General features: G+C 34.1%; 1 protein-coding gene across 4 annotated transcripts in view; it reads right to left on the bottom strand.

Annotated features, from left to right (window-relative positions):
• ATP11B (ATPase phospholipid transporting 11B (putative)) overlaps positions 1–26,637 on the bottom strand; it is a 117,420-nt gene that overhangs the window by 56,118 nt on the left and 34,665 nt on the right. For 3 of the 4 annotated variants that reach the window (XM_081300917.1, XM_081300916.1, XM_081300918.1), the window contains exons 9-18: positions 25,644–25,708; positions 22,956–23,037; positions 18,455–18,605; positions 17,192–17,389; positions 14,518–14,760; positions 13,598–13,773; positions 12,808–12,876; positions 11,492–11,565; positions 11,315–11,418; positions 1,158–1,339 (exon numbers count right to left, since the gene is read on the bottom strand). In XM_081300917.1, the coding sequence (XP_081157043.1) occupies positions 1,158–1,339; positions 11,315–11,418; positions 11,492–11,565; positions 12,808–12,876; positions 13,598–13,773; positions 14,518–14,760; positions 17,192–17,389; positions 18,455–18,605; positions 22,956–23,037; positions 25,644–25,708 (1,344 nt within the window). Of the gene's footprint in view, positions 1–1,157; positions 1,340–11,314; positions 11,419–11,491; positions 11,566–12,807; positions 12,877–13,597; positions 13,774–14,517; positions 14,761–17,191; positions 17,390–18,454; positions 18,606–22,955; positions 23,038–25,643; positions 25,709–26,230; positions 26,311–26,637 lie in introns of all 4 variants that reach the window. The other variant, XM_081300919.1, reaches the window with a different exon arrangement.

Genomic DNA, 26,637 nt, shown 5'->3' with positions numbered 1-26,637 from the left:
TTGAAAAGAAAATCACTCTTGTAGTTAAAAAAACCAGACTGTGGAAAACAGAGGCCTATATAACTTCAAGTGAATCTAAGAACTCTTATGAGTAGAACTAAAAAACAAATAAAAATCTAGATTAAAAAATATATAAACACCCTTAGATCTAGGGGTAGAAAAATACAAAACTACAGGCTTAATACAGAATTAAATTTATTGCAAGAAACATTGAGAGATACTTGGCAATAATGACAAATAAATGGGATGCAAAGAATTCACAGGCTAAGGGAATACATATATAATAAAGTACCACAGGAACAATGGAACTACCTAAAAACATGGAGACTTCATGAAGAAGAGAATTTTTAATACTGTCAGGTGTCAGGAAAGATCTTATTGAAGTGAGGTTAATATCTATGCTATATTGTGCCTTAAATTTTGTGGAGTTTAAAGTGTATTTTATGAATAAGTATTTGCAGATGGATACAGAAGGGAAGAATCATCCAGGCAGAAGGCACAGCCTTGCTAGGAGAACAAGGGTAAAGTAGAATATTTTCCAACTATAGTCCATGTGTAGAGAACTATAGTCAGTGTGGTATCATTGAGGCATAAAGTAGAAAGGAACAGTGTTGGGAGGTCTGGCTGGAGAAGTAGGCAGGTAATTTATGTCTTTGCATGGTACATGCTGAAGAGTATTCAAGACTACAGGGAGAACTACAGACGAGTGCTTTTTAAAGTCCATCTCAGATGTTTGGCTAGAACAAAATATGATATACTGATTGGGAAAAATTAAGACTTTAATTCTCTATTTTGATTTCACTTTTTTTTTTTTTTTTAATTTTTGGGCACCAGGGATTGAACTCTGGTGCACTCACCACTGACATCCCCAGCCTTTTTTGTATATTTTATTTAAAGACAGGGTCTCACTGAGGTGCTTAGTGCTTTGCTTTGCTGAGGCTGGCTTTAACTCATGATCCTCCTGCCTCAGCTTCCCAAGCTACTGGGATTACAGGCATGCACCACCATGCCCAGCTGATTTTAAATATTTTTATATTTTGATTTTAAATATATCAAAATAGGCTGTTAATAAGCAGAACTTAATTCATACATTAGAAACTTGGCTAAAATACTTTTATGAGAGAAAAATGATAATTGTTTACTTATTTGATACTTACCTATCTTCCACTGCTGTAGCTCCAAGTAATATCAGGTCTTTTTCTATAAACTGGAAGACATTAGCCAATTTCTCTTCCCGTTGCTGCAAGGCAGTCCTGGCTTCAAAAAGGCGCCTATCTATTTCTTCATACTCTTTAGATGTAAATTGTCTAAAGGCTATACACAGAGTTCTTAACCCTTTCTAAAAAAAAAAAAAAAAAAAAAAAAAAACAATTAAAGACAAAAATTGATGACAAATAACTAATGAAAAATGAAATTAACTGGCATACACTGAGGACCCTGAGTTTAATCCCCAATATCAGAATAAAACAGAAACTCAACAAATAAATAAAAAAAATAAACAACGAAAGTATTACATTACCAAAAAAAAATCAATTATGAATAACTTAAAAAGTACTATCGTCCTTAAGTGAGGAAATAAATGTCACAAAGCCCTCATGATCTGAGTTATGGGTCCCACATCAGCCCTCTTTGAATTTCTGATAATTTCTTAAAAAGTTGCTCAAAATAATTAAGTTTATTGGATTGCACAATATTAGAGCCTAGAAAGGACTGCAAGGACTACCTTATTTATAGTTTTAAAATGGTTACACAGAAAGCCAGAAAGTTCTATAATGATGCCTTCATGACTCTCAAGAAAGACAGTACAAGGTTTTATTCACTTGGTTGAACTTACAAATCTGCTTTCATTTTTAGGCAAAGAAGACTATAATTTTCTGACAGTTTTTGGTATGACAAAGTCTGACATTCAAATAAAGAAGTCTGTAAAATAGTTATTATCAAACTATATTTTCGAGATCTACCAAATTAACAATTAAAATTTGAAATAATATCTTTTTGTCTTTGGTAGTGAATTAAAATTTTCAAAACTCAGAAATATATATTTGATTATTTGATTCCACTGGGATCAAAGTTAAATCTCTGAAAGCTGGTATCTTTAAATCCAAAGGCTTATAAAGTTCCTTTCCTTGCTGCATATTTTACTCAGGGAAACCCATCATACTTTTCTAATAATAGCAGAAAGGGTAGATTTTAAAAAAATACTACATGAGGGGCTGCAGTTGTGGCTCAGGGTAGAGTGCTTGCTTAGCATGTGTGAGGCATTGGGTTCGATCATCAGCACCACATAAAAATAAATAAATAAAATAATGGTATTGTGTCCATCTACAACTGCCTCCCCCCAAAAATTTTTAAAAATATCATATGACTATATTAAGGAAAGTTCTAGACACTGGCATTCCCTGATTTATAAATGATTCACACCTAAAAAGAACATGTTTCATGAATAACAGGGGGTATCCAGTTATTAATATATGAATCAATTAGTTCATTAAAAAACAAATTCTGACAGTCAACTATGTGCTGGCATTTTTCTGGATATTAAAATGAGGACTCGGATTCCAACATGGTGGCAGGCGCGGAGAGATCAAGTATCTGACCTCTTCAGCTGTGCAGGCATAGGGAGTCGTAAACAACCTAAATCTGTTTGCTCAGGATCACTAGGCAATGCTGAGCTGATGTGGATCTGGGGCGAACAGTCTGGGCCTCTCAGAACACACACTGAGCCCGGATCAGCTGAATTCAAGCTCCCGTTTGCCTGCTTCAAACAAACAGCTGTGACTCAGCACTAATCCATCCGGCTGAAACAACTGGTCAGCCCTTCTCATCCTACGGAGGTAAATGCCAACCGAGCCGTCATATGTAGTGGCCACAGGTTTGAAACGGGGCTTGGGAGAGACAGTAAGGACCCAACCGTTGCATTGGTCGCCCAGCAAAGGGAAACGAACTGTCGCCATTTGCAAGAGATACCACCATGGCAGAGAACTGACGTCATCAGACTGCGGCGGAGGAGATAACTTTATTGAAACCTGCGGCTACAGGTGTGTAATTCCCTAGCCTTCCCTCCCCACACATCGGGGAAAACTTAAGGGCCCCTCCCAGCTCTCCCGTGAGCACGATAGCCAGACCGAGGGAATCAGAGGTGGCGCGGGACCCGCGGTGCGGAACTACCACTCCCACCAGTGCTGACAGCTGAGGTCTCTTGCACCAGCTACCGGGGGCGTGGCTACTGGAGGGCAAGTAAAATTCGCTGAGGATTCTCAGCCCCAAGCTCTACAAACTTAGGGACTGAGGGAATGGCAAAGTGGAAGAGTGTGCCCAGTCGTTCATGAAAACAGGGCTCCCGTGAGCAGCAGACCTGGCGTGTAGCCAGTATTGTGGTGAGCGGCACCCCACCCGTGAGAGGGGCCTTGCTAGAGGAAAAGTGGGAAGTGACTAGACACAAGAGGAGGCCCTAGGCACTCAGGATTGGAGACTCGCCCAGTCTGGGAGGAGCTGCTGCACAGTGATTGATTCGCACGTATTGACAGGAGAAACTTGGCCTGGTGGGCACAGCGCCACCTACTGGAAGAGAAGTTAATCAAACTCTAAGACTGCATTTATTAGTTTTTTTTTTTTCTTTTTTCGTTTCTCTTTTTTATTTTGATTTGGGTTTTTCTTTCATTTTCATTTTTCTTTCTTGTTGTTTTTTTAAATTTTTTTTACAATTTTTTAAAATTTTTTTCTTCTAATTTTAATTTTAATTTTTTTATTATTTTTTTTAATTTTTTTTCCTTTTTTTATTTCCTATTTTTTTCTTCTTTTGTCTTATCATTTCTTTTCAATTATCTTATCCCCCCTTCCTTGAATTCTACCTGCTTACTCTCATTCTCTTTAGTGACTTCTTCCCTTCCCTTCTAATACCTTTCCTCCCAAGCATCAAATAAATTTATAGGAGTAAACAGTAACTCAGCAGTCAAACAGAACAAGAAGTAACATGAGCAGCTTCAAAAAGAAGGAAGAAAAGGAGTACAAACAATGCAGGACAGCCTAAATATTCAGGAGGACCTAGAGTCATCAGAAAAAATGGTCATATAAAGAACTCAAGGAACACCTTAGACAGATGGAATGGAACCTTAAAGAGGATACAAGACAGCAAATTCAAGAAGCGAAAGAACACATTGAGAATGAATTACGTAAACAGATAAAAGAAGAAGTTAAGCATCTTTATCAGGAGATAGAGATTATAAAAAATAATCAAACAATAATTCTAGAAATGAAGGAAACGATAAACCAAATTAAAAACTCAATTGAGAGTATCACTAACAGAGTGGAGCAAGTAGAAGCCAGAACGTCAGATAATGAAGACAAAATATATCATCTTGAAAACAGTCTAGCCAACTCAGAAAAGCTGGTAAAAAAATCACAAGAAAAACATCCAAGAGTTATGGGATAACATAAAAAAACCAAACTTACGAGTCATCGGGATAGAAGAAGGTACAGAGATTCAAACCAAGGGAATGAGTAACCTGCTGAATGAAATAATTACAGAAAACTTTCCAGAAATTAAAAAGGAAACAGATATACAAATTGAAGATGCATACAGGACACCGAGCACACAAAATCACAGTAGACCAACGCCAAGACACATTGTTATGAAGATATCCAATATACAGAACAAAGAGAAAATATTAAAAGCTACAAGAGAAAGGAGACAGATTACATTCAGGGGTAAACCAATAAGGTAAACAACGGATTTTTCATCACAGACACTGGAAGCAAGAAGGTCATGGAACAATGTATTTCAAACACTGAAAGACAATGGATGCCAACCAAGAATTCTGTATCCAGCAAAATTAAGCTTCAGGTATGACAACGAAATAAAAATCTTTCATGATAAACAAAAGTTAAAAGAATCTGCAGCCAGAAAACCAGCATTGCAAAGCATTTTGAGCAAAACACTACACGAGGAAGAAATGAAAAACAATAACCAAAACCATCAGTGGGAAGTGCCTCGGTAAAGACAGAGGGCGAGGGGAAAGATAATCATGGAGAAACAAACTAAATTGTTTTAAAAAAAGGATAAATAATCAAACATGGATGGAAGTACAAACCATATATCAATAGTAACTCTGAATGTTAATGGCTTAAACTCTCCAATAAAGAGACATAGGCTGGTATCATGGATTAAAAAAACAAATCCAACAATATGCTGCCTCCAGGAGACACATCTGATTGGAAAAGACATACACAGGCTGAAGGTGAAAGGATGGGAAAAAATATACCACGCACACGGTCCTCGTAAGCAAGCAGGGCTGGCCATCCTCATATCGAATAAAATCGACTTCAAGACTAAGTTAATCAAAAGGGATAAAGAAGGACAATATATACTGTTAAAAGGAACCATTCACCAACAAGACATAACAATTATCAATATTTATGCACCAAATAATGGTGCTGCGACATTCATAAAACAAATTCTCCTCAAGTTCAAGAATCAAATAGACCACAACACAATAATTATGGGTGACTTCAACACACCTCTCTCACCATTGGACAGATCCTCCAAACAAAAGTTGAATAAAGAAACTATAGAACTCAATACCACAATCAATAACCTAGACTTAACTGACATATATAGAATATATCAACCATCATCAAATGGATATATTTTTTTCTCAGCAGCACATGGATCCTTCTCAAAAAATAGACCATATATTATGCCAGAGGGCAACCCTCAGTAAATATAAAGGGGTGGAGATAATACCATGCATTTTATCTGATCATAATGCAATGAAACTGGAAATCAATGATAAAAGAAGGAAGGAAAAATCCTACATCACATGGAAAATGAATAATATGTTACTGAATGATCAATGGGTTACAGAAGACATAAAGGAGGAAATCAAAAAATTCTTAGAGATAAATGAAAATACAGACACAACATATCGGAATCTATGGGACACAATGAAAGCAGTTTTAAGAGGGAAATTCATCACCTGGTGGTCATTCCTCAAAAAAAGAAAAAACCAACAAATAAATGAGCTCACACTTCATCTCAAAGCCCTAGAAAAGGAAGAGCAAAACAACAGCAAATGTAGCAGAAGGCAAGAAATAATTAAAATCAGAGCGGAAATCAATGAAATTGAAACAAAAGAAACTATTGAAAAAATTAACAAAACTAAAAGTTGGTTCTTCGAAAAAATAAATAAGATCGACAGACCTTTAGCCATGCTAACGAAGAGAAGAAGAGAGAGAACTCAAATTACTAACATATGGCATGAAAAAGGCAATATCACAACAGATGCTACAGAAATACAGAAGACAATTAGAAATTATTTTGAAAACCTATATTCCAATAAAATAGAAGATAGTGAAGACATCGATAAATTTCTTAAGTCATATGATTTGCCCAGACTGAGTCAGGAGGATACACACAATTTGAACAGACCAATATCAATGGATGAAACTGAAGAAACCATCAAAAGACTACCAAGCAAGAAAAGCCCAGGACCGGATGGGTATACAGCGGAGTTTTACAAAACCTTTAAAGAAGAATTAATACCAATACTTTTCAAGTTATTTCAGGAAATAGAAAAAGAGGGAGCTCTTCCAAATTCATTCTATGAGGCCAACATCACCCTGATTCCGAAACCAGACAAAGACACCTCAAAGAAAGAAAACTACAGACCAATATCTCTAATGAACCTAGATGCAAAAATCCTCAATAAAATTCTGGCGAATTGAATACAAAAACACATCAAAAAATTGTGCACCATGATCAAGTAGGATTCATCCCTGGGATGCAAGGCTGGTTCAATATACGGAAATCAATAAATGTTATTCACCACATCAATAGACTTAAAGATAAGAACCATATGATCATCTCGACAGACGCAGAGAAAGCATTCGACAAAGTACAGCATCCCTTTATGTTCAAAACATTAGAAAAACTAGGGATAACAGGAACTTACCTTGACATTGTAAAAGCTATCTATGCTAAGCCTCAGGCTAGCATCATTCTGAATGGACAAGAGTTAAAGGCATTCCCTCTAAAATCTGGAACAAGACAGGGATGCCCTCTATCACCACTTCTATTCAATATAGTTCTGGAAACACTGGCCAGAGCAATTAGACAGACGAAAGAAATTAAAGGCATAAAAATAGCAAAAGAAGAACTTAAATTATCACTATTTGCAGATGACATGATTCTATACCTAGAAGACCCAAAAGGGTCTACAAAGAAACTACTAGAACTAATAAATGAATTCAGCAAAGTGGCAGGATATAAAATCAACACGCATAAATCAAAGGCATTTCTGTATATCAGCGACAAAACTTCTGAAACGGAGATGAGGAAAAACACTCCATTCACAATATCCTCAAAAAAAAAAATACTTGGGAATCAACCTAACAAAAGAGGTGAAAGATTTATACAATGAAAACTACAGAACCCTAAAGAGAGAAGTAGAAGAAGATCTTAGAAGATGGAAAAATATACCCTGTTCATGGATAGGCAGAACTAACATCATCAAAATGGCGACATTACCAAAAGTTCTCTATAGGTTTAATGCAATGCCAATCAAAATCCCAACGGCATTTCTTGTAGAAATAGATAAAGCAATCATGAAATTCATATGGAAAAATAAAAGACCCAGAATAGCAAAAGCAATTCTAAGCAGGAAGTGTGAATCAGGCGGTATAGCGATACCAGATTTCAAACTATATTACAGAGCAATAGTGACAAAAACAGCATGGTACTGGTACCAAAACAGGCGGGTGGACCAATGGTATAGAATAGAGGACACAGAGACTGATCCACAAAGTTACAACTATCTTATATTTGATAAAGGGGCTAAAAGCATGCAATGGAGGAAGGATAGCATCTTCAACAAATGGTGTTGGGAAAACTGGAAATCCATATGCAACAAAATGAAACTGAATCCCTTTCTCTCGCCATGCACAAAAGTTAACTCAAAATGGATCAAGGAGCTTGATATCAAATCAGAGACTCTGCGTCTGATAGAAGAAAAAGTTGGCTCCGATCTACAGATTGTGGGGTCGGGCTCCAAATTCCTTAATAGGACACCCATAGCACAAGAGTTAATAACAAGAATCAACAAATGGGACTTACTTAAACTAAAAAGTTTTTTCTCAGCAAGAGAAACAATAAGAGAGGTAAATAGGGAGCCTACATCCTGGGAACAAATTTTTACTCCTCACACTTCAGATAGAGCCCTAATATCCAGAGTATACAAAGAACTCAAAAAATTAGACAATAAGATAACAAATAACCCAATCAACAAATGGGCCAAGGACCTGAACAGACACTTCTCAGAGGAGGATATACAATCAATCAACAAGTACATGAAAAAATGCTCACCATCTCTAGCAGTCAGAGAAATGCAAATCAAAACCACCCTAAGATACCATCTCACTCCAGTAAGATTGGCAGCCACTATGAAGTCAAACAACAACAAGTGCTGGCGAGGATGTGGAGAAAAGGGTACTCTTGTACATTGCTGGTGGGACTGCAAATTGGTGCGGCCAATTTGGAAAGCAGTTTGGAGATTCCTGGGAAAGCTGGGAATGGAACCACCGTTTGACCCTGCTATTGCCCTTCTCAGACTATTCCCTGAAGACCTTAAAAGAGCATGCTACAGGGATACTGCCACATTGATGTTCATAGCAGCACAATTCACAATAGCTAGACTGTGCAACCAACCCAGATGCCCTTCAATAGATGAATGGATAAAAAAATGTGGCATCTATACACAATGGAGTACTATGCAGCAATAAAAATGACAAAATCATGGAATTTGCAGGGAAATGGATGGCACTAGAGCAGATTATGCTTAGTGAAGCTAGCCAATCCCTAAAAAACAAATACCAAATGTCTTCTTTGATATAATGAGAGCAACTATGAACAGAGCAGGGAGGAAGAGCAGGAAGAAAAGATTAACATTAAACAGAGACATGAGATGGGAGGGAAAGGGAGAGAAAAGGGAAATTGCATGGAAATGAAGGGAGACCCTCATTGCTATACAAAATTACATATAAGAGGTTGTGAGGGGAAATAAACAAGGAGAGAAATGAATTACAGTAGATGGGGTAGAGAGAGAAGATGGGAGGGGAGGAGAGGGGGGATAGTAGGGGATAGGAAAGGTAGCAGAATACAACAATTACTAATAGGGCATTATGTAAAATTGTAGATGTGTAAACAACGTGATTCTGCAATCTGCATTTGCGGTAAAATTGGGAGTTCATAACCCACTTCAATCTAATGTATGAAATATGATATGTCAAGAGCTTTGTAATGTTGTGAACAACCAATTAAAAAATAATAAAATTAAAAAAAATAAAATGAGGACTCTTTCTTTTTATAAGAATCACCTGAATTCTTTTATTTTTTTTAAATAAGGGATAGAATTTGCATTCTATAAAATTTACCCTTTTAATTTGGAAAAAGTACAAATCAGTGATTTTTAATATATTCACAAGTGTATAATCATCACGGTTAATTCCAGAATATTTCATTTCCCCACAAAAGGAATCCCATACCCATTAGCAGACAATCCTTTCTCTCCCTTTCTTCTAGTTCCTAGGAATCATTAATCTGCTTTCTCGAAGAATCTGCTTATTCTGGATATTTCATGTAAATGTAACATGACCTTTTGTGAGTGGCTTCTTTCATTCAAGCAGTCTTTTCAAGGTTCATCCATGTTGCGGCATGTATCGGTATTTTATTCCTTTTTTTTTTTTTTTGGTACCAGGGATTGAACTCAGGGGCACTTGATCACAGAGCCACATCCCCAGCCCTATTTTTTGTATTTTATTTAAAGACAGGGTCTCACTGAGTTGCTTAGTGTCCTACGTTTGCTGAGGCTGGCTTCGAACTTGGGAATCCTCCTGTCTTAGCCTCTGGAGCTGCTGGGATTACAGGAGTGCACCACTGTGCCTGGTTCAGTATTTCACTCCTTTTAAAGGCTAAACAATATTCCATTAAATGGATAAATCATATTTTGTCTATCCATTCATTAGTTGGGCCTCTGAGTGTTTTACACTGTTTGGCTATTAGGAACAATGCTGCTTTTGAACAATCATGTATAAGATTTTGTGTAGACAAAGGTTTTCAAGTCTTTTGAGTATATAATTAAAATTAGAATTGCAGGGTCAAATAATAACTTCATGTTTACCTTTTGAGGGACTGCCAAACTGTTTTCCCAAAGAAGTCATGCCACTTCTCTTCCTATCAGCAATGTATGAGGGTTCTGGTTTCTTCACATTTGAATTTCCCTATATTTCTTTAGTAACCCCTTTTTTAGGGAGTAAACCAAGGCACTGTGCATGCTAAACATGTACTCAGCCCATTTTTTTTTTAAAGACAGGATTTCACTTTTAAGACATAGACTGATCTTAAACTCTTGGGGCTCAACCAATTATCTTGCCTCAGACTTCCCAGTGGCTGGGGCTTTAGGAACTGTGCCTCTTTTTTATGGTGCTGCTGGGGTTTGATCCAGGTCCAGGAATAGGTGAATGCTCTACCCCTGAGCTATATTCTTAACCCTAAACATTTTTTTTTTTTAAATTGCAGTTTGAGTAGTCCTTGTAACCAAAAGTGCCTGGACTGTAACAGATTTTTTTAAAAATATTTATTTTTTAGGTGTAGATGGACACAACACAATGCCTTTATTTTTATGTGGTGTTGAGGATTGAACCTGGGTCCCGCCAGTGCTAGGTGAGCACTCTACCGCTGAGTCACAGTCCCAGCCCCTGACTGTAACAGATTTGAAGAGAAGACTTACATTTTAAGCAGATAACAATTTTTTTTTTTTTAAGCTTTAGATGGACACAATACCTTTGTTATATGTGGTGCTGAGGATTGAACCCAGTGCCTCACATGTTCTAGGCAAGCACTTTACCACTGAGCTACAACCCTAGTCCCACATATGAATTTTTATGTAAAGAATAGGAAGTCAAAAGTCAATAGAGTGAAGAATTTCATAATTTTTGATAAATATTTTTCTTATTTTTTTACAGTACTGGGGGTGAACCCATGATCTCATGCATGCTAAGTAAGCACTCTATTGCTAAACTACAATTCTAGCCTTGACAAATTATTTTAAAAGTGAAGGGACTGGGATTCTGGCTCAGTGGCAGAGTGCTTGCCTCACATATATGAGGTACTGGGTTCGATACTCAGCACTACATAAAACTAAATAAGTAAATACAGGTATTGTCTCCATCTACAACTAAAAAAATATTTTAAAAAATGAAGCCCAAAATCTTTTATATCTTTTAGAGTTTGTTGGTTTATAGCTCAGAAATTTATACTCACCAAAGCAAATTCATCTACATGAATTCTGGTTTTTTCTATTTCTCCACCTATACATTTTGGAAGAATTGATGATTCAGCTCCTTTAGCAAATAAAAGCTTCTCACCTAAAATAAAAAAATAGGTTATAAAGCTCTTAATACTAGGTAAATTAAAGTCATAAAAGTTCAGATTGGTTACCTGAAGGTGCTTGAACAATTACACTCATTCTCCTACGATCTGAATCAAATTCCAGAATGTGAAGCAATTTGTACCTAAAAAGGAAAAAAAAAAAAAGACAAAAACCTTACTCTTCCTATTAATGATACGTGAAAATTTGGAAAGAATCCCTATAAAAAATAAAACACTATTTAAAATAACAAATTAATCTCAATTACATTTTCATTTCAGATTTAGACTATTAAACTCAGAAAGATTAAGTAATTTTCATAAAGTTAAATAAGCTTGTGAGTGGGAGAGCAAGCACTGGAATCCAGATCTGCCCAGTTCCATGTTTTTCTCACTAAAAAAGGTGAATTATTTTCAACACTTATTTTGACAAGTACAACAACACACATTACTATCAGAGGTTCACCAGAGGAGTGATTCTGAGCCTGGTTGTGTATGTGAACAGATACCTGTTAATGGAGTTAAAAAAGAATTTGTGTGAATACGTGATGGCTTGAAAAATCCAGGTAAATCTTGTACAATGATGGACATATGAAATACCTTCCGCATCTCATAGAATAACACTGAGATGAATGATGATTTTAAATTGATGAAATGACCTAGACAGGCTGCCACAGAAAGTACCCAAAGAATGGACCCTATATTTGTAAAAGCAGAGTTTGGAAAAGGATAACTAGAGCTGAAATATATTCATAACTGATAAAACCACAAAAGGTATAATAGGCATGGATTAACTTATCAAAGTCGAAATAATAGCTATGAGACTGCTGTTTTTTAATATCTGAAACACAAAACCACAGGAAATAGGAGGATAGTTGGGTTTGGGTGTAGCTCAGTGTAAAGTGCAGCTAGCATGTTTGAGGGCCTGTTTTGATCCCTCCTAGCTCTGCAAGAAAATAAGCAAACAAGCAAGTAAAATAAATTTAAGAAAAGTTTTCTTTATTCAATGATTAAAAACCAATGAAACCCAACCCCAAGAGTGTCTAAAAATAAGCATAGCTGTAATTCAGGAAAAGATTTAAAACAGAATATTATTATAACTGTGAGGAGATACAATGTGATATTGACATGACTTTAGAGCAGAGAATGGCAAACTTTATGTGAACCAGATAAGTAAATATTTTACAACTTTGCCAGCCACTTGCAGTCTTTGCTGCATATTCTTTCTTTCTTTCTTTAAAAGACAATGCTTTAAAAACATAATGTCATTTACGGGCTATACAAAAAACAGACTGGAGGTCAGAATTGGCTCATGGGCTATACTTATTGATCCTTGTTCAGTACTATATACTTTGTATAGAGAATACCACTACATATGAAAAAATTACCGTTCCAGTTTTCCAAGTATTTTAACTTCCATAGTTTCTTCAGAATTGCCAATAAACACAATGCCAATTCTAGGGATTAAAAGAACAAAGAAATTTAAGAATTAATGGATGATATTTCATATTTAAAAATATAATTAGCCAGGGGCTGGGGTTGTGGCTCAGCAATAGAGTGCTCACCTAGCACGATTCGATCCTTAGCACCACATAAAAATAAATAAATAAAGGTATTATGTCCAACTACAATTTAAAAAAATATTTAAAAACATGTTATTAGCCAGGCACAGTGCTGCATGCCTATAAACCCAGCAGCTTGGGAGGCTGAGGGCAGGAGAATCATGAGTTCAAAGCCAGCCTCAGCAATTTAGCAAGGTGCTAAGAAACTCAGTGATACTCTAAATAAAATAGAAAATAGGGCTGGGGATATGGCTCAGTGGTCAAGTGCCCCTGATTTCAATCCCTGGTACCAAAAAAAAAAAAAAAAAAAAAGACATTATTATAACTTAGCTTAAGTGAAAATATTTAAAATGAAAGTTTAAAATGTACTTTAAAATGTTTTCTTTGAATAAATCATTATTTTTAAGAACTTGAAGGATCAGAGAGGTCCAGAATAATAACTATAAGTATTTCTTATAACTTTTATTATAGTCTTCATGGTAACCAGAGTTTTAGAGATCTTAGAAAATTCAAAATGATGAATTTATGCTTGAAAATTTTAAATGATGGTTTTCTAATATTCTAACATTTACTTAAAAGGTTGTTTTCTGAGGGTTAGGAAATTTGATTCAATTACCTTGCAGCAGCTTCCACTAGAGCCTTTTCATCTGGTGAAGATGCATAATATTCCAACTGGGAGGGTGCCAGGTTGGATTGCCAGGGGCCATCACCAATGCCATCAGTGTGAACATTGCTGATCTGAACAGTGTGGCAGAGACTGACTGCCTTAAAGAAGAGATCGTGTTCTTTAATCTGTAAAAATATAATAATCGATGATAAAAGCAGCGTTCTCCAATATCATTAAGGAAACTACAGACAGAATCCTAACAGCTAAAACAAGAAAGAGTCCAATGACCCAAAGAGCCATGAAACATCACATTGGCTTAAGATCCTTCAACATATGTGCATCTTTTTAGAAGGTATAACCAAACTGCAAGTAAAGGAGAATACCTTTTTGTGGACAAAGTGAGGACTCAAAAAGTGTTAAATAAATTTAAGCTTTATTTCTCAGTTTCTTTACTTCAAGGGAATAACAGCTTTTCTTAACTCTGTTTCATTTAAATACCTGGAGAACTCAGACTAACACACTTGAAGTGACAAGTTAAACTGGGCTGAAACTAAAAATTCTTAGGCTTATATTCTGTAGTATATTCAAATATATACATTACAAATATTCATTCCTTGCTACAAAGATACAAACTTTTCCCCCACAATCCATCAACTACTGAAGAGAATTAATGCATATGCAACACTTATTTCTTTATTTTTGGTAATGGGGACTTAATCCATGGGTGGCTTACCACTGAGCTATATCACCAGTCCTTTTTATTTTTTATTTATTTATTTATTTATTTTTGAGACAGGATCTTGGTAAGCTGCTCAGGCCAGCTTCAGCTAACTAGGATTTTCTTGCCTCAGCCTCTCAAGTTGCTGGGATTACAGGCAAGTACACCATACCTATAGAAACATTTATTTATTAATTTAGAAATTGCTTACTAGTTCAGTTTCATTTTCAGGACTGGTTCTAAAAGAAGAACTGGATGTAAGATGGGATAAGTTGTTAAGATGAGATAAACTATTCAGATAAGTTAAGTTTCCTTCTGAAGAGTCAGGTGTTGGTCCTTCAGGTACAAGTCTACCATTGATTTCTTGGTATTTCATGCCATTAATTGAACATTCCCGAAACTGCATCTCATTCTCTGTCAACGTTCCAGTTTTATCTGTAAACACATATTCAACCTAGAGAGAAAGAACAAAATAAACCTTGTATTCAAGGTCCTTTGTTGAATAACAAAAACTTTGTCTGTCTCTTGAAATCTAGTTGATCTATTAACCTTAGTACACCAATGTTGAGATTTCAAGCATAAGTCCATGCATATACAATATAGATGCCAAGGAAACTAAACAAGGCAACACAAAACATTTTAAATCTATATGAACTTTGATGTTTGTAGCATCTTTAGATACATAATTCCTCTGAAGAACTGACTCACATATAGTATAAGAAATTCATTTCTATCTCATGGGTAAACTATTTTTAAAATAATATAACTAAAAAATTATCACTAAAGTAAGGATATAAGGAATGCCTTATAACCTGGAAAGTGAAAGGATATCTGGATCTGAAGAAATGTGGGAGTAGGAACCCAAAATGATGGCAATGCAAGAGGTCACAGGTGAGAAAGTTGTCCAAAATAGAGAAAACTGAAACAGAGGGCAGGAAACAAATACAATGAAAAAATTAAATGTTTAAAAGAAAAAAAAACCCATTTTTTAAAAGGTAGTTAAGAAAAATTATTTTAATATTTTTAGAGACTAATTCCAGAAAATTAATCCTAGAAGAGGGTAGGTCCATGAAGAGAGAGACACAATGGTTAAGTCTTGATATAACCAGAATTACAGTGAGGACTTGATTCCTACAATGATAACTTAAAAAGAGAGGTAAGAGCTGGGAATGTTGCTCAGTGACAGAGCACTTGCCTAGTGTTCTCAAGGTCTTGGGTTCAATTTCTAGTACAGCAAAATTTAAAAATTTAAAAAATAAAAAATAAAAAGGGAGGGAGGTAGCTGTCACAAGAAAAAACACACCACAGATCAATGAACAAACACACAAACACACACACACACACACACACACACACACACACCAGATCCAGAAACATATAAAACAGATTATCTACCATGATTATGTAGAATTTATTCCTGGAATAAAAGATGGATTCGACATTAAAAAAATAAAAAAGAATGTAATCTACTGTATTAATAATATTTGTACTTTATTAATAAAATGACCATCCTAATAGATACAGAAAAAAGATTTGACAAAATTCAATGCCTGTCATGATAAAAATAACCAACAAACTAAAAATAGAAAAAGAACTTCCTCAACTTGATAAAACATATCAAAAAACCCCTCACAGGTACCAAAATATAGAATGCTCTTCTCCTAAATGTAGAGAGAAATAAGACATAGATATCTGTTCTGGCCACTTTTATCAACACTGAATTGAAGTACTAGTTAGGGAAATTAGTCCAAAAAAAAGGGGGGGGGGAGAAAGAGAAAAAGAAAAGTTATCCTGATTGAACAAACTGGGAAAATTTCTCCATTTGCATATGAAATGACATTGTATATAAAAAATCCTAAGGAATCCACTGAAATATCTATTAGAACAAATAACCAAGTTCAGCCAGGATTCTAGGATAAAAGAGCACCACTATGTAGAAAGAAGAGTTCACCTAAGTTATACTCCATGTATGTATACTATTCAAAATACACTCTATTGTCATGTGTATCTAAACAGAATTAAAAAAAGGAAAAGTAGAGTTTACTGCTTCGAGCAAGAAATAAATATAAGTGATAAACACTTAAAGTCCATATTATTGGGAATAGTAAAGATAACTACAACACCAGAGACATAGGAATTCTGCTATGTAAAATAATAATAATAATGATAATAAAGGTGGGTCTGGTGAGGAATGCCTGTAGTACAGGTACTCATGAGGCTGAGGAAGGAGGACTATACATACAGGAGTCTGAGTTCTGCTTGGAAGAAAAGGAACACCCCATCTTGAAGAAAAAAATAAAAGGGTGGGGGGTGGAAGAGGGAGAGAGACAAAGAAAGAGAGGGAGAAGAAAAAAAATTCCTAACTAACTGATATGCTTGAACATACAGAGGCAAGAAGCTTCATGTATTTGTTAAGGACTTGTTTGTGGTATGTGGAAATTATGCAAATGAAAGAACAAAGCAATTCTAATTCTAAGGAAAACAAAATATATAGAAAGAAAACAAAATATCATCATTATAGGAAACATAAAGAGTAAGGAATTAATGAATAGTAGTCAAATGATATCAATCAATAAATAATAAATTCTAATTTGTGAAATAACAATATTGAGGGGCTTGGGGAAGTAAGGGGGGTTATGTGTCAGAATATGTATGGGAAGGAGGAGTATGAGTTTATCTTCATATTTCATAATAGATAATTTCTAGCATGTTAAAATTAAGAAAGAGTGTAGAAATACATTGATAAATAATAAAAGAAGCAACTTAAAAATGGAATTAGATGTAGAACAAAGCAGGGATGTTTTTGATATGAACTTTGTAATATTTGTTATATTAGCCTTTGTACATGTATTGTTTTAAAAATAAAATATTCTGGTTATATTCACCTGTCCAAGCTCTTCATTAAGATCAGAAGTATTGACTTGAGCTTTCTGATCTGATTCTTCATGATAGAGATCAAGATCCCAGCCAATAAAAAACGATCCAAGAAATTTTTGCATTTCAACTGTCACATATAATGAAATTGGAATGATGAAATTGTAGAGTACCAAAAAAGCAAGGAAATCAGAAATAAACCTCAGAATCTAGGAAAAAAGAAATGATTATTTGATAAGAGCATGAGAATTTCTTCTGTTACTTCTTATGTTTAGGTATGAAACCTAAACAGATCATCAATTATATTCCAAAATAGGATAATATCACAAATTGAAATTCATTTATTAAATTGTCTTTTTAACATTTATTTTCTTTATTTAGACTCTTGATCAGAGTAAAGGAAAACAATAAATTCAAATAATCTGTTACTTTTCAGAAGCTAAAGTCACCTGATATTACTGAAACTGCCTTTGGTAAAATTATAATTATGCCCTCTGGAGTGCACTTACCCACTCTACTCCCTTCAAAACCATGGACAATTAAAATTGAGTGTAAATTCCAAAAAAAAAAAAAAATATAAGATAATTGCTAGGTTGGAACTGGTAAGAAATCAAAACTCTGAAGTACAGATTTTACAGGGATAGCCTTAATCCACGGCATAGCAGAGCCAAATTTCCATTTGAATTCTGCGAAAGGTAAAATAACTGTGAATGATATTGAAAAGTATCATCCTGAATTTTATCTGCTTTGTGATCTCCTAGAGATCCAAATACATCTTTCAATGTGTATATTTTAATCTAAGGTTAAATTTGGAGGACAATTATTTACCAAAATTGTAGTTTAAATTCTCTTGGTAGTCCACATTTAATCAGTTTAAACCTTTATATGATATAATTTGTGAGTTACTTCATACCACCAAGACAGAGAAACCTGAATTATATAGACAGGATAGAAAATAAATCAACTTGCTCTTCAAATAATTTTCAATATACAGTAAATGGAATAGAAAACAGAATTTGTAGTATTGAGGTAGATACAAATATAGTCAGATTTAAATTTTTGCGATCTGTTTTAACTACTCAAGTCATTCCACAGGGAATGTAACTACTTACACATCCTAAGCTATGAAAAGCTGACTGCTCTTCATTTGCAACGTTGTTTTGTCAGTACTAATGGTTATGTGATCACAGTGTTCCCTCCTATCACAAGCCACCAGCAAAGCACTAACTGCGCCAAAAAAATAGTTTCTTTTATAGCGGAGCACCATAGAATACCTTACTACTATTTCTTTGATGTTCTGTTTTTTGGTTATACCAAGGTTCATCCCATTTTTCTTCAGCTTGCCATGTATACTTCAAGATAGTACTGATGATGGCTTCAGAGATAAGGATTATTAGATAAATTATTAAAAATGTGTTCATTGATCTGAAGCAAGAAAAAGACAATACAAAACATCCAAGTTACTGTCTTCATTTGCTTAGTAATTAATACTTCTATTAAAGAGGATAATAAAATAATAAGGTATTATTATAGCTATTTTAGAGGACACAGTCTTTACTTTCAAGAAATAACCATTCAAAACAATCTATTTACTAGAAATAAAAGGACTGATACATATAGATGTTACAGTAAATAACAGCTTTGGCCAATTATTTTTGCTGTAAAGAATTGTTTGAAGAATTTTAAGTATTTTCAGGACCCATCTAATTACAAATGTACTAACTAAAAAGAACATTTTATGTTTTTTTAATGCCATGTGCTTTAATATTTTACAAAACTTGGCACATCCACTATCTTTATAAACATTCTGTGAAGAAGAGATTAATCCATTGTTTTTCCTGCTGAAGACCAAAGTCCAAATATATTTCTGTACTTTCTCCAAACCATCAAAGTCAGGATCCCTCTTTCCTTCACCAGTCAAATTTAATGTCACCTGTATGATGTTAAGTTTAACAACATGCATTTTTCATATAATAAAATAAATGGCATCTTATTAAACAATCCAAATATATACAAAATAATAAAACAATGGTATAATGAACCCCCACACATCTAACATGTATTGAGGGCAAATGCAGGTCTCAGGCTTTGTAAAAACTCTTAAGGATGGAAAAATGCCTGAATTCTGGATTTTCTCCATAGATCTTCATAATTTACCCTTATCTTAACTATGCAAGTAATTGATATTCCACTATTTTACAACATAAACTCTATGCTATAGTGAGAATAGGTGGGGAGGAAAGAGATCAAGAAAGTAACTGTTTTTTATTTGGGTATTATGTATTAGGCACAGTGTTTGACATTCCACCTTTTGTACTGCTCACATTGTTAAAAATAAACATCTGGTTCAAGGGAATAAAAAAACTGGTCCAAGACCACATAACTAATATGCAGTGGATCTGAAGTTCAAATTTACATCAGCCTGACTCCAAATTCTGACTTCATTAACCCAGTCATGCCCCACCTTCTGTCTTTGCTCACACTTCCCTCATTGCTCTTCTGCTGCTTAAAATGTCAAAGATATTAACATTTTACCATTCTCATTTCTTCTGTACTTTCCTTCTTTCAAATTACCCATTTAATTTTTGTGTGTGTGTGTTTTTATTTTTTTAAATCCTGTCATTTCATTAATTGCTTCTTTTTCTTAGTTTTAGGGACTGAACCCAGAGCCTGGCACATGCTAGGCAAGTGCTCTACCACTGACTTCCTCATTCTCACCACCCTCCCACCCACTTTAATTTTATTTTGAGAAAGAATCTTTCTAAGTTGCTCAGATTCGCTTGAACTTCAGACCTTCCTACCTGAACCTCCCAAGTAGCTGGGATTATAGGCATGTGCCACCATGCCTGGCATCAATTGCCTTTTAAATTTTTTTATTTTAAAATAATTACAGGCACACAGGAAGTTATAAAAACAGTACAGAGTCTCATGTTCTCTTAGCCCATGTTGACATCTTATATAGTTGTAGCATAATATCAAAACCAGGAAAATGATGTTGTTACAATATAGTGAATTAGACTGTAGATTTATTCTCATCATTTATAAAATCTGTACTCATTTGTATGTGTGTGAACGGTTCTATATAATTTAATGCTATATATAGATTAACCACCATTATCAAGATATTGAACTTTGCCACAGAACTCCCTTGTGCTAATACTAACAATATTTGCATCTATCCTTTCCTGTAGCTGTATAATTTTGTCACTTTGAGAATGTTGTAAGATTGAAATCATAAGAGTATATAATCTTTTGAGTGTGACTCTTTTTACCAAGTATAATGCCTTTAAGAGTTATTCAGGTTGTTATTTTTCTTGCTAAGTAATGTTCATTGCATAAATGTACTAGATTTTTTGTTCAACTATTTACCCATTAAAGGACACTGAGAAGTGCTCCTAATAAAGTTATGTTTTGCTGTTACAAATAAAGTTGGTATGAACATTCCTGTATGAGTTTATGTGTTAACATAAAATTCATTTTTCTGGGATAAATACCCAAGTGTGCAATTACTAGGCTGTATGGTAAATGCATGTCTAGTTTTGTAAGAAACTGAAAAACTATTTTCCAGAGTGTTGTTTCCACAATGATGAGAGATCCAGTTTCTTCACCTATTATCCAGCACTTGGTGTTACCACTATTTTTTATTTTAGCTGTTTTAATAGGTGGGGCAATACCTCACTGTGGTTCTAATTTGCTTTTCCCTAATAGGTAATGATGCGAATATCTTTTTTTTATTTTTATTTTTTTGCTTTGTTTTTAATTGGTTCTTCCTAGTTATATGTGATAGTAGAATCAATTCTGATAAGATTATACAAGCACAAAATATATCTTATTCTAATTAGAACCCCCATTCTTGTAAATGGACATGATAATCTGAATATATTTTTATGTATTTATTTGCTATGTGCAACTCTTCTTTGGTGAAATATATATTCACATCTTTTGCTCATTTGTAATTGAATTTTTGTGTTACTGTTCAGTTTAAGAGTTTTTTATATATCTAGAAATAGGCCTCTGGGAGATTTATGGTTTGCATATATTTTCTTCCAGTCTATAACTTGTCTTTCATCATTTTAACAGAACTTTTGAAAGTTTTTTAGTTCAGATGAAATCCAATTTATTAATTATTATATCTAATAACTCTTTGCTTAACTCTAAGTCCTGCAGGTGTTCTACATTTTCCTCCATTTAGCATTTGATGATCTTTATTGGTAGTATAAACTAACGCTTTTTTTTTTCTCCAAATTTTAGAGTCTCAAGCCATTTTTTCCAAATAATTTTTTTTTTTTTTTTTTTTTTACTTTGCCCCTTTCTCTTACTTGGGGATTCACTTATTCTAAAGCTAGACAGTCTAATGTTGTCACACCTCCTCTGAAGTGCTGTTCTTTTCTCTCCAATCTTTTTTCTCTCAGTTCTTAAAATTGAATAATTTCCCTAAGTTCAGTAACTGATGTTAACTCTATCCAGTAATGTTTATCTTTTAGTACTTATATTTTTCAGCTCAATAATTTTCATGGGTTCTTTTTTAAAGTTTCCATTTCTCTTTTGAGTTTTCCCTATGTTCATTCATGTTTTCTTTTAGGCCCTTGAACAAAAACAAGAGTTTTCTCATTTGTTCATTCGTATTTTCTTTTAGCTCCTTGCTTCAAAATTCTTATTTGCTAATTGTAAGATTTAGATTATTTTGGAGACAATTTCTATTGAATGCTTTTTCCAATAAAGTATGAGTTACATTCTTTTTTCATTGCAGACTTTTCTTTTTGGTGGTACTGGGTATCAAAGCCAGGACTTTGCACATGCTAGGCAAGTGCTTTATGTCTGCTTATTTTTTTTAATGCATACTGGGCTTTCTAAATAATAGGCTGCAGAGCCTATATTATTTCATATTTCTCAGAAGAGTGCTGATTTTTATTTCATTAGGCAGTTAACCTGGTTGGACTTAACCCCCTCAATTCTGTATCCACAGAATTTCACTACTTCCACAGTAAGAAGTAGTGAAATTCTCTGTTCAGTTCTTTCAGCTTCCTACTACTATTTTGTTTATTTTTTTTCCCCAAGCCCACTAGGTATACCTTGCATATATATATATATGGTTCTAGTAGTCAGGCAAGGATTTGAAAGAAATTTCTGAGGCTTTCAAGTTCTCCAGCTCTCTCCTTACATATTTGTCCCTAACTTTCCAGCTGCTCTTCCATCACCTTTGAATCGTGTCCTCTGGTATTTTAATCCAGTAAAGTTCAGACTTTCTTTTCTTCTTTTCTCTTCCTCCCTTCCCCCTTCTTCTTCTTCTTTTATTTATTCTTGCAGTGCTAGAGATTGAACCCAGGGTCTTATGTACATTAGGCAAATGCTATACTGAGCTGAGTCCACATCCCATGCTTAGACTTTTTGATGTCCTTAGCAGTTCATAAATTGGGAATGCCCTCAGACAAAAGTTGTATTCAAATCTTTTCCCTTGGTGTTGACATCTTTCAAGATTAGCCTCCTTGCTGGTTTCTGCTTACTTTTGGTCAATTTCCAGAGTTTTCTAATAGCTGATTATTTTAAAACGTGTTTTTTTTTCCTTTTAAAAATTATTATCATAGGAAGGTTAGCCTGTTCAAGTGATTCTACAGTTTACCCAACACAATATTTATTTTTAAAGTCATATTTTAGTATTGCAACATGCAAAATGCTGCCTGTACATAAAAATATAAGACACTGCCCTGCCTCCAAGGACACAATTTTATATGACATAGTTATAATTATATATAAATAAGTGAAAAGTTTTCTTACTTTTCTACTGCAGATCGTTTCTGTGATTTGCTCTTGTAATTTAATGCCATCTTAGTTTCCATTCCAGTGTATATAGCAACACCTACCAAACAAAACAAAACAAAACTTATTTTAAAAATAATCCTCTGGGCTGTTTCACAGGAAATAAATGTGCTCAACAGCATGAAACCATCTTTAAAAAAGGATTGTCTGACAGTTATTGTACTTTTGGCTTTTCTCTAAGTCTTTTAAGTTTTTAAAGTCTTTCCAAGTCTAATTTTGTAGAAACCCTAATCACTCAGCCTGCTGGACAAGGAGGCCATGAGAGTCCTGTTTCAGAGTTATAATGGATTCCTGAAAGAGATATTATTTGTGTTGGAATTGATAGAGAAAAATGATGAAAAAGATGTATGTCCAATACAGACCGAGTTAACAGTGCTAACTAACAAAGACAGAAACAGAAAAGCACTTTGTTAGGTTGAAACAACATATCGGAGCCATGTGTGAAAGCCCCAATGCCAGAATCTGGAGTCTAGACATCATTCCATAAGCACTGGAGAGATAATATGGATATCCATCATAGTAAATTACGTAAATGCAAAGAAAATGCCATTTAAAAAATGTGTGCCTATATAAAAGACTCTGAGATGAATGAGAATGACAGTAATAACAGGACTAATACTGGGAATGAATGACATTTGGCAAAAACAACCTTATAAAAACTTTGCAGTTAGACCTTGGTTTGAATACTAGTCTGCCATTTACTAGTTCCACATCTATGTATACGTAATTTCTTGGAGTCTCAATTTCCCCATCTTTAAATGGAGGAAAAATACCTCATAGAACTGGGAGATCCATAAGAAAAATTAACAAAATGTCTAGAATCAAACAGATAATTAGTAAATGTTCATTCTTAATGCTAAATATTAATCTGAGAAACAATACAGGACTAATCATGCACTCTTTATCCTGGAATTTTTATTATTAGAATGACTCCTTAAAGGCAGGGGTCATAACTCAAATGAGAAAGGGCACTGGAACTTAGAAATGTGTAAAAATAGCCATAGTGAAACTACAGGAAAAAGTGGTGTTGAGGCAAACAACAGAAAATAGACCCACTTAAAGGCATTCAAATACATATTTTAAGAGTGCACAAAACTGGGACCACTGCTTTAAGGTAAACAGGGATGAAGGAGACACTATTAGAAAGATATACTAAAATATACTTACTTGAGCTCTAAAAGCCCTGGAGAGTTACTTTGGTTTCTGCCATCAGAACATTACAATGGATTTTTTAAAACCATGGTAAAATACATATAACATACAATTTACTATTTTCAGGGGCACTTAGTACATTCACAATTTTATAGAACCATCCATATAAACCAGAGAATATTTTTATCACTCTGAAAAAAAACTCTGCACCCATTAAATAATTGGTTCCCTAGTTCCCTCCTCTCCCCAACCCCTGGGACCCACTTATCTACTTGTGTCTATGACTTTATCCATTCTGGGTATTTCAATAAATGGAATCATACCATTATGTGACCTTTTATGTCTCACGTCTTTCACTTAACACAATATTCAAGGCTAATCCATGTTGTAGCATGCATTACTTCATTCCTTTTTATGGTTAAGTAGTATCCTATTATATGGATATACCATATTTTATTTATCCATTCATTAGTTGATGAACATTTGGCTGTTCCCAATCTTTGGTCATTGTGAAGAGTGCTGCTATGAAGATTCTTGTGCAAGTTTTTGAACATCCATTTTCAGTTCTCTTGGGTATATACCTAGTGTGAGACTGTTGAGTCATATGGTAATACTATGTTTAACTTCCTGAAGAACTGCCAAACTGTTTTACTAGCAGCTGTGACATTTTACACTACCATCCGCAATGAAAAAGGGTTCTTCTTTCTCCATATCCTTGCCAATGCTTATTATTTTCTTTAAAAAAATATGTAATATATATATATATAGGATTTATCAGAGAGCCTAAGAGTGAGAGATAAGATATAATACAGGTAGCAGGAAAAGAAAATCAGGAGCAAAAAAAACCTAAAAACCTGTGGGCAACAGTGGGCCAGAGTACTAAGAAGTATTCTGAAATGGGAGGAACTAGTTGATACATAAAGATTATCACGAATCTCACAGTTGGCCTAGAGTGAGTTCAGAGTGTACTAAATTCATTTTCCAAGGCAAGAGCACTATTTATTATTTATTCTGATATAGACAGCATATGTCCCAATAATATGTGGTTTATAGTTAGGTCAACAGGAATTCACTGAATAAATGAACATATGAATAAGACAGCAGTAATTAATCTAATCTAAAAATAATCACAATGGAATTATAGAGATAATTTACTATACCATGATGCTAGATTATATTAGCTCTCATCCACATTACTAGAAATACCAGAATTATTTTCTTGGCATTGTTTTACAAGTATCCACAAAGACAGTATAAGAGGAAGTTTCTAGTCTCTTACTCAAACAACAACAACAACAACAACAACAACAACAAACCAACAAGGATTAACAACAAAAAATACAAAATTAATTCAATCTTTGTAAAAAAATTAAAATATATAACATTATAAGAATTGAATTATTTAACAAAAAGACCATACACGCTGTGTTCTTAAAAAATACAAAATAATATCAATACAAAATAATAATTAAAAATTTTAAAATATTTACAGACCAAAAATTTCTTTTGTATTTTTTAATCTGGCTCCACGAAGCAAGAGACTCTCTGGTCCCAAAGGTCTAAGAAAAAAGAGAACATCAAAGAGCATTGAATATATTAAAAATTCAATTCAATTAAAGGACATCTGCAGTAGGAGGTACTCAAGCTATAGCTACAACTCTGCTTTCATATAAAACCAAAATCTCAGGTACTCTGCTACCTAGGCCAACCATGATGTTAGTTATTATAACAACAAACACCTGCTTTAGCATTTAAGTCACTTTAAAGTTAGTGGCTGAAAAATAAAATTAGACATGTAATAAATTCACAAAGCCACTAGTTTCAAAATTTTTTAAATGTTTAAAAGCAGTGATTTAAGAAAGTTTAGTAAAAGATAAAATTTTAAAAACTTGAGCAAAATTAATAAACAGCTTTAGAAGGGAAATACAGAATTAAAATGCATTATAAATGATTATAGTATGATTTGTGTATAAATGCATGAGTTTGCACAACTAAAATTATGCTGGATTACAAAATATAATGTAGAAAGTTTGTTAGTGTCTTTTGTACGCAGGAATGCACATTACAACTTGACTACTTGCATTGAATACTTCTTGGAGCACAGGTCTTCTTGCTGTTTGAATTTCTCTCCATAAAGGAGATTCAAAACCACAAGGTATAACTAGAAAGGAAATTGTAGTGATAGCAAAATGAAGAGTCTGTTATGGATAAGTTAAAAAAAAAACCTTCAGTGTGTTGATATTCCTTATGCTTTTCTGAAATATATATTTATCTAAATCGAACAGAATCTGAACCATTTATGAAAGTATCTGCAAACCCAAACACTGTAAAAAATGCAACAGAACCAAGGAGGACTAGATGTTTGGAATATGGCTAATAAGTATGGTTTTATTAAATAGTCGTATTTGGAGTCCTCTCTATGAATATTGCAACTAACTATTCAGAAGTTATACAACAATTCTTTTGCACTTAATATTGGATTTAACAA

The sequence above is a fragment of the Spermophilus citellus genome, assembly GCF_964194105.1.
Source record: "Spermophilus citellus genome assembly, chromosome: 7".
Classification (NCBI taxonomy): Eukaryota; Metazoa; Chordata; class Mammalia; order Rodentia; family Sciuridae; genus Spermophilus; species Spermophilus citellus.
Note: the sequence above shows the minus strand (reverse complement) of the source record. Positions and strands in the feature narration are given on the sequence as shown.